Source organism: Perognathus longimembris, chromosome 23 (genome assembly GCF_023159225.1).
Source record: "Perognathus longimembris pacificus isolate PPM17 chromosome 23, ASM2315922v1, whole genome shotgun sequence".
Lineage (NCBI taxonomy): Eukaryota > Metazoa > Chordata > Mammalia > Rodentia > Heteromyidae > Perognathus > Perognathus longimembris.
This window is the reverse complement of record NC_063183.1, coordinates 528,896-542,398: the sequence shown is the minus strand read 5'-3', so window position 1 is coordinate 542,398 and position 13,503 is coordinate 528,896. Positions and strand designations below refer to the sequence as shown.

The 13,503-nt window shown below is 58.8% G+C and overlaps 1 protein-coding gene across 6 annotated transcripts in view; it reads right to left on the bottom strand.

Annotated features, from left to right (window-relative positions):
* Nucleotides 1-4,488: 4,488 nt before the first annotated feature.
* The window catches only part of Capn15 (calpain 15), a 26,348-nt gene continuing 17,333 nt past the window's right edge, over nucleotides 4,489-13,503 (bottom strand). For 3 of the 6 annotated variants that reach the window (XM_048333021.1, XM_048333024.1, XM_048333020.1), the window contains 10 exons: nucleotides 10,758-12,216; nucleotides 10,069-10,277; nucleotides 9,778-9,961; nucleotides 9,487-9,710; nucleotides 8,784-8,909; nucleotides 8,288-8,440; nucleotides 6,852-7,013; nucleotides 6,258-6,765; nucleotides 5,978-6,156; nucleotides 4,489-5,912 (listed from right to left, as the gene is read on the bottom strand). In XM_048333021.1, coding sequence (XP_048188978.1) covers nucleotides 5,735-5,912; nucleotides 5,978-6,156; nucleotides 6,258-6,765; nucleotides 6,852-7,013; nucleotides 8,288-8,440; nucleotides 8,784-8,909; nucleotides 9,487-9,710; nucleotides 9,778-9,961; nucleotides 10,069-10,277; nucleotides 10,758-12,216 — 3,382 coding nt within the window. In that variant the 3' untranslated portion in view covers nucleotides 4,489-5,734. Of the gene's footprint in view, nucleotides 5,913-5,977; nucleotides 6,157-6,257; nucleotides 6,766-6,851; nucleotides 7,014-8,287; nucleotides 8,441-8,783; nucleotides 8,910-9,486; nucleotides 9,711-9,777; nucleotides 9,962-10,068; nucleotides 10,278-10,757; nucleotides 12,677-13,503 lie in introns of all 6 variants that reach the window. The other 3 variants (XM_048333022.1, XM_048333026.1, XM_048333025.1) reach the window with 3 other exon arrangements.

Below are 13,503 nucleotides of genomic sequence, written 5' to 3'. Positions count from 1 at the left end.
AGCTTCCTCTCTGCCTGCCTGGCCAGGCCTGGCTGACCAGCTGACCATTCAGCCTGCCCAGGGCTGGGAGACAGCTTGGGCGACTATCACGCCAACAGCCCCATGAAACACTGGGACCAGGCGATAGGGCCCTCTTCCTGGGCTCTTGGCAAAGCAGCTGGGGGCCCAGGTTACCCCGAGACAATAGGATTTGGAGACTCTAGGCCTTTGGCTTCTGAGCCTCAGGACAGCTGTATCCCCCTCCCCCTAGCTCCTCCACAAGAGTCTGGGAAATCCTAGATCTGAGAGCACAGGGGATGGGCAGACCCAAGACCATAGCCATCATTCAGAGAAACCCTAGGAAGTGGTGCTGTGCCTCAAGTGGTAGAGTGCTAGCCTTGAGCTGAAGAGCTCAGGGAACAGTGCCCAGGCCCAGAGTCCAAGCTGTATGGCCAGGAAAAACAAAAACAAAAACACCAGAGAAGCCCTGGTTCTAAGGAAGCCCTCATCTCAACATGCACAATGTAAACTCAAAGACACCTTGGGTGAGTAAGGAGCTCGTGGTTAGAGGAAGACACCTAGAGATGTATGATATAGTGTTTCAGGTATGGGGTCTATAGCCAGAAGCTGGAGGGTTGCTGCCCCAGGCCACCTCTGTGGAGACACAGAAAAGAGGAAAAGGCCAGGACTTCACAGTATCTCACGTGGGAAAAGCAGGAGGAGCTGGGGGCCACTCACCCTCACAACCGATGGGCCTTTGCAAAAGGTTGGGTGACGGGAAGGAAGAGGCAGTGCCCAAGAAGGACCCAGGAGACATGACCTGGTCACATTTGGTGATTCTAGGAGGGGTATGCACAGGGTGGGGCTGAGCGGGCCCTACCTAGACTTGCCTGAGGGGTCTGGTGAGCCCATCCCAGGTGACAGTCTTCGTGTAGCCTGAGGGGCTCCCAGGCATATCCAGTCCCTCACTATCATTCGTCCCTTCTTGCCACTGGGGCCTGCCCTCTTCACACACAGGGTGACCTTGGTGACCAATGATGGGACCCCAGGTCTGTGGTGCTTGGCCTTCTATCCTGCTATGGGACCCCAGCTCATGCTCTCTGAGCCACTGAGCTGTCCTCTCAGGAGTGGAGAAGCTGGGCGCCTGTCATCCTAGCTACTAAGGAGACTGAGCTCTGAGGATTGTAGTTCAAAGCCAGCACAGGCAGGAAAATCTATCAGACTTTTATCTCCACTAAACTCCCCCAAAATAAAAAAGCCAGAAGTGGAGCTGTGGCTCAAGTGGTAGAGTGCTAGCCCTGAGCAAAAGAAGCTCAGGGACAGCATGTAGGCCCTGAGTTCAAGCCCCGGGATTGACGGAATAAAAGGAATGGTGGTGGAGAAAGCCCAGCCTCAGGTTGCTCCTATTTCCAGTGGGATCCTAGACAGAGGCCCAATGTCATTTCCTGGTGCAGGCCTTACCCCCAGCCAGAGGCTCTTCTCAGCCATTAACCTGTTTTGCTCCATCTGCCCATGGCTGTTGGACTGTCAACTCCATTAGTGTTGGGGCTGTGTGTACTGTGGGCTCAGAGGCTGGACGAAGAACCAGTCTCAGCACTGTCTCATCCCCTTAGTGTTGCAGCCAGGGGACAAGTGTGGGCTAAGTTGGCCTGCCAACCCTAGTGGGCAGAGGGATGGGTGGGGTTGGAGACATTAAGCAGGGCCTGAAGACCATAGCAGGGCTGTCTGTGCAGTGGCAGAAACTCTGGGGCTCCTGGGGTGGTCAGTACCATGCAGAACAGTGGGCTATACTTGTTTACCCTTCACTGACAGCACAGGATATGTGGCAGCGCTCAGAGTACAAACAAGAATCCTGACCCCACAGGTCAGGGACCCCCTTGGAGCTTTGCTTCCTTGCCCATTCAAGGTGGCCTCAGAGGTTCCAGGTTGGAGGGAGGAGGACAGGCCCAGAGCTTGGCTGGAGGGGGCAGGGCCATGCCTCAGGATCCTGCACATACCATATGCTATGGACCCCATGGCACTAGGAAACCATAGCAGGTATAGACAGGACATGAATGGAGTGGCAGGGTTGGGTCTGAGTGGGCAGGGAGAGCTTGGGTTCAGGAGGGCTAGGCAAAGGTATGCCCCCCCCATGGGGGGCCACATACACGGGCCCAGAAAATCCTCCTGGGATCTGTCTGAATGGTCCCTCCTGGACATGCCCAATCACCAGCCAGCCTGGTGTGGATGTGGGGCTTCCCCTAAGGATAGTGGGTAACTGGGATGGAGAAAAGGCCAAAAGGTATTATGGTGGGGGCAAGCACCTTATCATGGAAGCATGGTAGCAGAGGCCTCTTGATTCAGAGAGAGCAGCCAGCCAGGCGGGTGGGATAAGAGGCTCAGGCGAGTTGAGCCCCCACCCAGTTTCTGAGTCTGGCACTGGTTGAACAGTGCCTGGGGCCGACAGCAGCCATATGTTGGGGAGAGAAGCTGTGTGCATTGCTCTGCAGCCCCCGGGGCCGGCCTTCCTGAGCCTGTCACAGATAATTTTCACCGCCTGAGTGGCAGGAGGCTGGCGGGTGAGGCAGAAGGGGCCTGTAAGCTGGCCCCTTGGTACAGGCCCTCCACTGTCCCCCAGACTTGGACTGCCACCTTGTAGATCCAAGGTGCTGGTCCTTGAAATAACCCCCCCTCCATCATTGTGGTCACCCCTGTCAATCTCAACATGGGGGCCCCAGGAAGACCCCAGCAAAGGCCAGCAAAGGCTGAGCCTTCTTGCTTGGACATGGGCAGTGGCCAGGCGTCCATACTGAATGGCCCTGTGCCCCAGGCAGGCAGAAGAGGGCCCAGGAGCTGCAGTCCTATCATCCCAGTGCCCAGAGCTGTGTGCAGGGAGGCAGGAGGGCTGCAGCTAATTTGTACACTAAGTACTTCTGACAGGGATGCCTCACAAGTGAGAACAGGCCACCACCCGCCTCAGGAAGGCCGATGAAGCTGGAAGCACCAAGTGAGAGGCCAGGAGAGGGGGCTGTGGGGGCATGGGGTCAACAGGGCCATTTTTCAGAGACAGCCAGGGATAGGTTTTTAACTCTTGGTAGATGAGATGGGAAGTGGGCAGCTAGGAGGCTGTGAGGAGCCCTAGAGGTGGGACACAACCAAAGGGGAGGCATCTGCACCCTGTGCCACTTCCCATTCCAGGACTCATCTATTGCTTACTTGGGCTTTGGGACCCCCCCAACTCAGGCTGGCCCACTCACCTGCCAGCTGGGTCAGGCCCCAGCTGCACTCCAGTGATGACCAAGCTGCCCCACACAGCCTGCTGATGCAGAGATGTGTTAACTCCATGGGCTCAGGCCAGCCTGGCCACCTCACCCTCCTTACACACTGCTAGCTGCTCCCATCTGGACCTGCATCAAGCCCTCAGTGGCCACTTGAGGAGCTCCGGCTTCCTGCCCAGCACCAGCCTGGGGCTTGCCTGTGAGTCCCCAGCCCCTCTGTGGGTGCACCCTTGCCCAGACCCCTTTGTGTTGGGCCCCAAAGGGAGTGGGCCCAAAAGGGTAGAACTTGGGTGTCTGGGACATCCTGAGATTGGAGGCTGTGGAGGCCAAAGAGGTGGGTGCTGAGTGAGGTGGGGTGAGGGACCAAAGAAAAGAATACGGGGGTGGGGGGTGGGGTGGGAATATGTGCTGGATCTGAACTGCCCTAGTGCCAGGGGTGGAGGGAGCCAGCTCATGCCAAATGCACAGAGGGAAGGGACCTAGCCCCCACCCCAGAAGAGAAGGTCCAGCCTGGTGCGCAGCCGCAGAGGGGCAGGGCAGGAGCTGTGGGCGCTGAGGTGAGATACGTTGTGGCAGCTGCCCCGCTGCCTGAGGCCCGCCTGGAGCGAACACTGCTGGTGGCTTTAATTGCTTTCACATTCGATGGGTTGGCCTGTGACAGGCCTCCTCCACTGTATGCTGTGGCTGGCCCTGCACCCCCAGCCTCCGCCCACCCTGGGGCACCCTCCAGCCCCTGAAGGGGCCTGGGCTGGCAGCCAGATGGGCCAAGTGGCTCAGCATTACCTGTGACATAAAATGGGGTCCAGTCTGGACCGGGTCTGGGAGGGGATGAGGCAAGAGAAGCAGAGTGAGAGCAGGGACTGAGGTCCCATGCTGCCCCCCCAACACACTCCAGCTCCATCTGCTCCTGTCTGCTGACGGATGGGTTCAGACAGGGCCCCAAATGCAGGCAGGGAGAAGCCACACATACATCCTGTTCTGTCTAGCTTCAGGGTCTGGCCATAGTCTCTGCCTGACCTGAGCACTTGGTTCTTCCTGGAGAGGGTCGGCTTGCACACACCTTTCCTCCCCCGCCCCCCCCCCCCCCGCCCCCAGCTATCTGAGGCTGGTCTTGGGCAAGAGTGACCACAGGGTCACTGTGCTGTAGTAGTAGCAGCCCCACAGCACACTCTACTGGGGAGACTCCTGTTGGTTCTTGCAACAGCTACCTTCTCACGGGCCCTAGAGGGGTGAAGACAGACAAGAGACTCCCTACAAAACAAAATGCTTTTATTTGGTCCTTGGAGCCTGAGTGGAAACCGCCCATGGAGTCATCAGAACAGGGAAGGGGCTGGCAGCTGATAAAATAGTCTCTGTGTCCGAAGAGCTGGCTGTATTTACAGTGTTAAAAATATTCACAGCTCGGAGTAAAAGGGGGCCCAGTGGGGAAAGGGAAGTTTCTCTAGGTGTAAAAATACTGCGAGCCCCCATAGGGAGGGCTGTGGGCAGGCTGGGGGTACAGGACAGTGACAGCAGGGCAGGAGGCTCAGGAAGCTGGACTCAGGTGCCCATGTGGCAGACAAGGACTTTGGCCTCAACAAGCAGCTGGGGGACACTGGGCAGGTGGGCAGCTCAGCTTCCTGGTCTTCTTGCTGGGATAGGCAAGGGGAGCTGCTGAGCCTGCTTGTGCCTTGGGACCCTGCTGTGCCTGGGGTGGGGGGTCCTTCTCTGTGGATGGCCAAGGTCATAGGATTGGATTGGCTCAGGGCTCTACTGAATCTTAGCCCACTTGACCATGGTCAGAGGCGCTAAGGACAAAGCACCTCTCTAGGCAGCAGGGCTGGGCCTGGCCCCCAGCCCCCAACCTGGTCATGGCTTCAGTCCTGGCAGGCATTCCAGGAGTTGCATAGTGTCACAGGAGAGGCAGCTGGAGGAGGCCTTCTGTCCCCAAGTGTTGGCCTATGGCCATCAGGTACCTGCTCCTGGAATGTGCTGCTCATGTGACAGGGCTCCAGGGAACCCGCTCACCTTGTGAGGGCAGGGAGCTGGGCTTGGGTAAACAGAGGCAAGAAGCCATGGACCTTGAGCCCCACAAAGGGAAGTTTCAGCTCTTGCTAGGTCTTAGCTTGGGCCCCGATTTGGTTCTGTGAACAGAGATCCTGGCTGCCATGCTCACAGGGAGGGGCAGCCCAGCCTGGCTCTGATGCCTGAAGCTGTCTCCAGGGCTGGAAGGTGGAAGGGGAGGGCATGCAGCCCATCTGGCTCGAGGTATTCTGCTTGGTGGCTGGGAAGCCTGGCCAGGGAACTGAGATGCCCAGGGTGGGATAAGAGGAATGGGGAGGGAGGGGAGAGGAAGGGGGGAGGGAAGGCCCAGGGAAGCTGTGCTCTGCAGATATCAGCTCCCTGGGTGGGGTCCTGAGATTCTGGTTCAAGCATCCTCCTTTGGGGTCTCCCTCATAAAGTGCACATGGAGGGGGGGAGGGGGTGGTATGCACACAGCCCATCCCAGGATGTGGCGGTCACAACGGCCGGGGCCCATGTAGGCCAGCAACCTCAGGAGTGAGGGGGGGGCAGTGGGTGCCCCTGGAGGCTGTCCAGTCACTGAGGAGGGCCTGGGCCGCCTTGCGGTGTGCCAGGCGGTGGGTGATGGAGAATCCAGCGTTGCCCTCCAGCTGGGACAGTATCACCAGAACCTGCCTGGGGGAGAGGGCTGGTTGGGACCAGGTGGGAGGCAAGGGGCTGGTTCGGGGTCGGGCACCCACCTGTGCAGGGGAGGCACGCTGTCCTGGGTGCGCAGGCTGCCACGCGTGGACACCACATTGAAGCTGTCTGTGCAGTCACACTGCACGTGCAGGTAAGACTTGGGGTGCCGGTTCTCCACCACCACAATCAGGCCTGCCCAGCCATGCGTCAGGTAGTAGCAGGTCATGCCCTCCCGGCCCTGCACAGGCACAGGGTAGACGGCCTGGTCAACACTGGTGTCTGCCTGCTGCCCTCCAGTGGACTGGGACCGTCCTCCACTTTATAGGCAACTGAACCTACCTCATGGCGCTCCCCCCGGCTCTCTGTAAGCAGGATGATGGCATCTGCCAGTGTGGTTGGCTGTGCTTCTACTGGTTCCACCATGACTAGCCTGGAGCTGTACACGGCGAGCACGTGGCCAGGTGGCTCAGGGGCAGCGTGGGGCACTCCTGCCGAAGGACTAGAGGCTGTGGGAGGGTGTGGATGAAGGGACCAGCAGCTCTCCTGCAGGTGGGTCGTGGGGCTCTGAGGATGGGGAGGTGGGCAGGGACCTGAGGTCTGGCTGGGGCTATTACCCTGAGCTGCAGTGGGTGGCCCTGCTGGGGCAGGGCTCCAGTGGTTGAAGGCACAGCACACTACGGCATACTCGCCAGGCTCCAGCATGATGTCACAGTTCACAAACTTTTTGACTGCGCGTTTGCTGTGGGCCAAGAGGCGGCCCAGGCTCAGGCGGCCGCCACTGCCAAAGGTGGCTCGGAATACCAGGATGCAGAGGTCCAGCAGGTGGCTGTCCACTGTGTCTGAGCGCCTGTGGGCCAGAGACAGAGGTGGGGGGCTTTGTGTGGCCATGGCCATGGGCCCCTGGCCTGGGGGAACACCTGTCTGCCTGCCCACCTGCTACCCTCCTGGAAGAGCGCAAACTCCAGCGAGGCTCGCTCCAGCACGGTGAGTGCGGTCACTCCTACAGGCCCACTGGCTGTGCTGGGGAAGCTTCCCTGCACCCGCACCTCCTGCCAGTCTGAGTGTATCTTGCAGATGTCCACGGAATCAAAGTACCTGGGGGCAAGGACAAGGCCACTGAGGAGGGTCACAGCTTGGGACAGGGCACCGCAGATCCTTTGCCTACCATCCTCTCTCTGGTCATGCCCTTCCCTGGGAGCCCTCAGCATGTTGGGGGGGGGAAGGCGCTTCTGACTTGGCTGCCTCTCTTCTGTGGTGTAAGTGTCCACTAAGGGCTCAGGTGTTCAGGGATTGTCTCCTGCTTGTGGCAGTATTGAGAAATGGCTTGGTCATAAGAGTGTTAGCATTCTCAATGGATTAACCCATGAATGAGTTTATGTTGAGTGGATATACCTTGCCCTGGTCCTTTCCTGTCTCTGCCTCATAGCTTCCATGCTGTAAGTGGGCAACTCTGCTTGGCCAGGCCTGAAGGCCGTCATTTCTTCTTTACTATAAGCCCACAGCAGTAGAGGCAGCCAATCATGGACTGAGAAACCACAAACCTCCTGAAACCCAAGAAATTTTCTCTCCTTTTATTCATGTATTATTTTGGTGGTTCTAGGTTTGAATGCAGGGCCTACAGCCTTGCTTTTTTTCCTTCTTTTTTTTGGCCATTCTTGGGGCTTGGACTCAGGGCCTGAGCACTGTCCCTGGCTTCTTTTTGCTCAAGGCCAGCACTCTGCCACTTGAGCCACAGTGCTACTTCTGGCTTTTTCTATATATGCTGAGGAATCAAACCTAGGGCTTTATGTATACGAGGCAAGCACTCCTGCCACTAGGCTATATTCCCAGCCCTCTTTCTTTTTCTTTTTGCCAGTCCTGGGCCTTGGACTCAGGGCCTGAGCACTGTCCCTGGCTTCTTTTTGCTCAAGGCTAGCACTCTGCCACTTGAGCCACAGCGCCACTTCTGGCTGTTCTCGGTATATGTGGTACTGGGGAATCGAACCCAGGTCTTCATGTATATGAGGCAAGCACTCTTGCCACTAGGCTATATCCCCAGTCCCTCTTTTTTGTTTTTTTTTATGGTGTCTCGTGAGCTTTTCTGCCTGAGCTGGCTTTAACTCCCACTCCACCAGATCCAGCTGCTGGTATATCTGGGATTGTAGGTTTGAGCCATGGGAGCCTGGTTATCTTTTAAACTGCTTCTCTAAGGGATGGAAAACTGACTAACATGTACCCCCTGTACAACACCAAGAGGTACAGGGCCAAGAGGACTCACAGTTGTAAGCCCCATTTACTCTGCAGACCTGGGCTCTGAGGCTAGCCCAGCCTGCTTCCTGACCAGGTAAGCAGGAGAGAAGGGTCAAAGAATGGGTAAGGGTGTCTAGTACCTGATGAAATCACTGTACTCCATCCAGAAGACACCCTCACTGCTGCCATGTGGCATGAGTTCAGCTCTCAGGTGCCCTGGCCAGTGTGGCCACTCATCTGACCAGCTGCCATTCCAGGAGAAACGGCCCCAGGGGTTCCGGAGCCGCAGGAGCCTGTGGACAGCAGGGCTGAGGGCCACAATTGCACCCCACATCTTCCATCTATGCAGACCATGGGGATGGGGGGGGCCACAACTTCACTCCACAGCTTCCACCCATGCAGACCATGGGGCTGGAGGGCCATGACTCTACCCCACAGCTCCTGCCATGAAGACCACGGGGCTAGAGGACCATGAGTGCACGCCATGGCTCCCACCCATGCAGACCATGGGGCTGAGGGCTGCACAAGTGCACCCCATAGCTCCTACCCATAAGGACCACAGGGCTGGGGCCACGAGTATACTCCAAAGTTCCCACCCATGTCCACATGCTTGGCTACCTGCAACTGGACCCCTACCTGGAGCCCTGGACATCACGGACATCCAAGATGGAGTAAGCATGGCGAGGGCGCAGGCCCAGACTCTCATAGGCAGCATCATCCACCTTCATGTTGCCTCCCCCACAGGAGGCACCCATGAGGAACCTGTGCAGGCAGAGTAACCCTTGCTGATGGGTGGGTAGAGAGCATGGGAGAGGCTCCTTCCTGTCTGTGGGGAACATGCCCTCAGGATGTGTTCTCCAAGCTCAGGAGGCCTGGACCAGGGCAGACTGACCCCAGGAAGCCTGTGGGACAGGCTCAGGGCCTGGGTCAGCTGAGGGCAGAGGTCTTGGTACCCCGGGCCTCTTCTCTCAAGCCTCAAGTCCATCCTTGGGTCTGGACTTTCTTACAGGCCTCAGGTGGAGGCACATTAAGCTGGCCAGGGTGTGGCAGGTTTCAGAACACACCCTCCACTTCTCAGGGCCCTTGCACGTGCTCATCCTGACCGTTTCTTGATCAGACCAGGAGCTCTGGGATAGGATGTGGCCTTCCTAAGGTGGGGACAGCCTCGGCCCCAATTGGGGCTGAGTTCTGGCCAGACCTCTTGGTTATGGCCAGCCTGCACTGGAGCATTTTGTGAGACACAGGCGCAGTCAGAGGGCGCTGCCCCCCGCTTCTCCCACCGCTCCGCCTCGCCTTTCCTCCCAATGCCGCAGACAGTGGCAGAGCCCGCCCCTCTTACCCAGCCTCCTTAGAACTCAGCATTTTGGCCCAGATGAGGTCAGTGTCAACGGGCTCCTCGCGGGGGTTAGTGGAGCTGACCTGCAGCGCCAGGCTCTCGCAGGGGGCGCCGGTGAGTGTGGCCAGGCCTTCAATGGCGCGCCCTGCCTGGAGGGCAAAGTAGGAGCCGTGCAGCTTGGCCAGCGCCTTCTCGATGAGAGCCACCCACAGCTGCTTCCGCTGTGCCTGGAGGGAAGGTCAGAGTCATAGGCTGTCCCACACACACACCCCACCCCACACCTGGCTGGCCCACCTGGGAGAAGAGGAGGAAGCCAGCCTCGTCACATGGTAGCATGTCGTCCACCAACACTGTGGTCCACGTGCCATCCTTGCATAGGCGTACCTGGTAGGCTCCCTCTGCACACAGGCTACGCGTGACCATCACCCGCTCAACCAAATCAGGCCGCTCGGCCAGCACTGCCAGTGCACTCAGGAACCTGAATGGAGGCAGGCAGCCTTACCAGGTGCCTGCAACTGGACTGCTAGCCTGGCCTCCTGTCTTCCCCTGAGCCCACCCAACCCTGGGAGGAGAATGGAACCTCACCAGCAGTTCCCTAACAGGCCCTGGAGGATGTCTGAAGGCCGGAGGGTGTGAAAGACTGACCACGGGGTGCTGTGGTCCCTGAAGACAGAGCAGTTGATCTCACGGGGCCGCAGCCACTGCTTCACACGCTGCTGGACACTGTCGCCCACTGGGAAGCCCACAGACGCAGGCCCAGGGGGGAAGCTGTCATCCACAAAGCTCACGCTGTTCTGCAGGACCACAGCCAGGCACTCAGACTGGGCAGGGTGGCCTCAGGTTCAGAACGATCCCACTCTGCAAGACTCGCCCTCCCAGGAGAGTCCCAGGACAGCCGCTGGTGTTCAGCTGCCTGGCCCTATGTGGAGGGTGGTCTTGAGTGGGCATGGGGGGGGGTGATGCAGCCAACTAGGACATTGCGGGCTGGTGGCAGGCTGGCCACTGTCCCAGCTCCTCTGGGATCCATGGCTCAAAGAGACAGAGCCTGAAGGCGTCCTGGCCTGCAGCTCTAGCAGGGTCTCTGTGCTGCCCCAGGATGCCCTACTATGTCCCCATCTCCCCCAGGCCCCCTTTTAGGCATGTGGATCAATGTACACAGTGGGGTGGATGTCATACAGATTGCTCACCAGCAGGGATCAGCAGTCAGGAGGCTAAGTGTGACCCCTAAGTTCAGGACCAGTCTAGCTCTCAGAATAGGGGATGAGGCCACTCACCTCCCGGCAGAAGGCCACGATGTTCTCCCAGAGTGCTTTGGCCTCACCCTCATCTGTCTGCCTCCGCTTCTCCACATGCATGCTCTCCCTGCGTCTCAGGGGTGCAGTGCCCCTGCGCTGGGTCACCAGGACCTGGGGGGTGTGGCAGGCCACACAGTGCTTGGCCGGGGGCGTGTTGATCAGGGTGCAGGCAGGGCAGACCCACTGGCCCTGGCGCTCAGGCAGGAGACGGGAGGCCTTGTGCACTGGTGGGGCGCGTCCACAACAGCCACCACAGGGGCTAGACTTGTCAGAGCCGCAGTCCGGGCAGTGCGTGAGGGGCTCGCCGTGCTCCTGGAAGCCATGCAGCTTGGAACAGCCACATACTGAGCACCTAGGGGCTGCGGTGGGGTTCCTGAGCGTGCACTTGGCACATGACCAGGTGGTAAAGTCAGGGCTGGAGGGGCTGGCTGGTGTGTAGCGCACTGTGTCTCCAGCCAGATCAATGATGTCACTGCAGGCCTCACAGGGGGCAGGGCCACGCTCTGGGCCCTCTTCTTCAAGCACACTCAGCCGCTTGCCTGACAGCAGCTCTGTCAGGCGGGAGGCCCCAGCAACTACCCGGCCTGAGCCCTGGGTAATGGAGGGCCCCTTGGAGCTGGCAGAGGGCGAGGGCTGAGCAACCTCAGGCACAGGGGGCTGCAGCTGTGGGGGGACCTCCCTGCGGCTTCGGGGCACGGGATTGTTCTGCAGGGTGGGTGAGAAGGGGCTGAAGGATAGTACCTTAGGGGGCTCCTGGTCAGTGGAAGTGGGACCTTGGCTGGTAGAGGGAGGGTCAGCCTCTGTACCTCTCCCAGGGAGGTCAGCCTGGGGAGGGGCTGGAGCAATATGGAAGCCTGCAGGGGCCACAACCTCAGGGACGACCAGGGCCTCTGGGGGGATCCGAGGTAGTGACAATTTCCGGGGCCCCCCACAGGCAGAACAGGAGCTGGCCACTGGTGTGTTGTGCAGGGTGCAGCGCTGGCAAGCCCATCCACTCCTCAGCTCGAACCCCTCCTCCTCATGCTCCTGCTCTTTCCCCACGTTCTCGAGGCACTCCCTGGCAGGCTCCAGGGCCACCAGCCCCACAGTCTGTACCAGGTCTGCCTCTTCTTTGCAGCTTCCCTTTGGCTCAACCAGGACAGTGGGAGGCTTCGGTAAGACCCCATTGATAATGGGCAGTAGGGAGGCCCCAGGCATGGGTTCTGGGGTGAAGCCGCACACCTCGCAGGCCTCCTTGCCTAAGAAGTTCCGGAATGTGCAGCGAGCACAGGGCCATTTCTGTTCCTCTACGCTGAGCCGAAGGATCTGGTCAAGGTCAGGCTTGTGCCGGGGGGCCTCGCAGATGGAGCATTGGCGCTGGCCAGCTGGGTTCAAGAAGGTGCAGCGCGCACAGGACCATTCCCCGATTGTGGCCATAGACCCAGTCGAGTGTGTGTGGCTGTAAGAAAAGGTTCTGGTCAGCAGGGTGCTAAGAGGCCTATGGTTACCAAGTCCTGTGAGTCACAGGACATCACTCTTCCAGAGGACAGTCTAGCCTGGGGAAAGCACCTGTTCATAGCTGCAGAGCCAGAGGAATGTGGCCAACTTGGGTCAGGCTGAGTTCTAGAGCTCAGAAGGGCAGGGGCACTGCTGCCAGAGACAGAGGGTCTAAAGCCTCTGAGAGTTTCCCTGGCACAATGACACCTTTGTCCATGGGGTGGGGAGGGCCCGTGGGCCCCAGTCCTGGGGTGGCACAAGTGCCTGAGCTTGGTATGTCCCTCACAGGCTTGGCATCCCCATCTCCTGGCCCAGAGCACTCATTGGAGAGCTGTGTGGAGGCTTCCCAGGGTTGGGGCCAGAAGGCCTCACACCTGGTACCGTCCTGGGACATGCCACACCTGTCCTCCCAGGCTCTGGAACTGGATGTGGAATGCAGTCTTCAGGGCTGGTGGGTGGGGGCTTCCTGGCCTAGGAAGGAAGCTTGCCTCAGGCTGGGCCCAGGCTGCCCAGGTAGATGGAGAGGGGGGGTGGGCCTATGGCCAGCAGTAGGGTAAAGACCTGAGCCACCAAGGCATTTCCAAATTCCTCATCTCAAACCAACTCCTGCCACTCTACTTTGTGGAAAAATCAATTGCTTTTTACATCGAGGTACAAAGCATGTGCCTCTAGCCCTTTTGGTTCAAGAAGAAAGAAAACTTGCCTCTTCAGAAGAATCTGTGAAAAAAAAATTCAACCAAGTACCACAATTGTTTCTCTGAGTGGGTGCTCCCATCCTTGTGTGGGTTGCGTGTGGACAGGAAGGGCAGGCAGCCTTTCTTACCTTGGGGAAGGCCCAAAGAGACAAAGGGGGCTTTGGAGCAGCAGTCTGGTAGCTGCCCTAGGCTGGGCTCAGAGCCTGAACCAGCAGTCAGGTCTGACTTGGGGTTTTATACCCAGAAAGGCCCCAAGACTCTTCTCCCTTCCCCCATACAGAGACTCCCTCTTGGTCAAAGGTCCCAGCATAGTCCATGCCCTACAGAAACCTCCACCAACACATATGAGCACCCATAGTGGACTCCTTGGCAGCCCAGCCAAGTTGAGCACCCCAGAGGGTAGCCCACTCTCCAGGAGGAGTCTCCAGAGGGCAGACCTGGGCCCCAGGTAGTTTCCTAGGTAGGAGCCTCTCCCAGGACATGAACTACCTCGTTTGCACAGACCTAGGAGGAGCTTCAAAGACACTAAGAAAGCCAGATGCTGGTGGTTCACA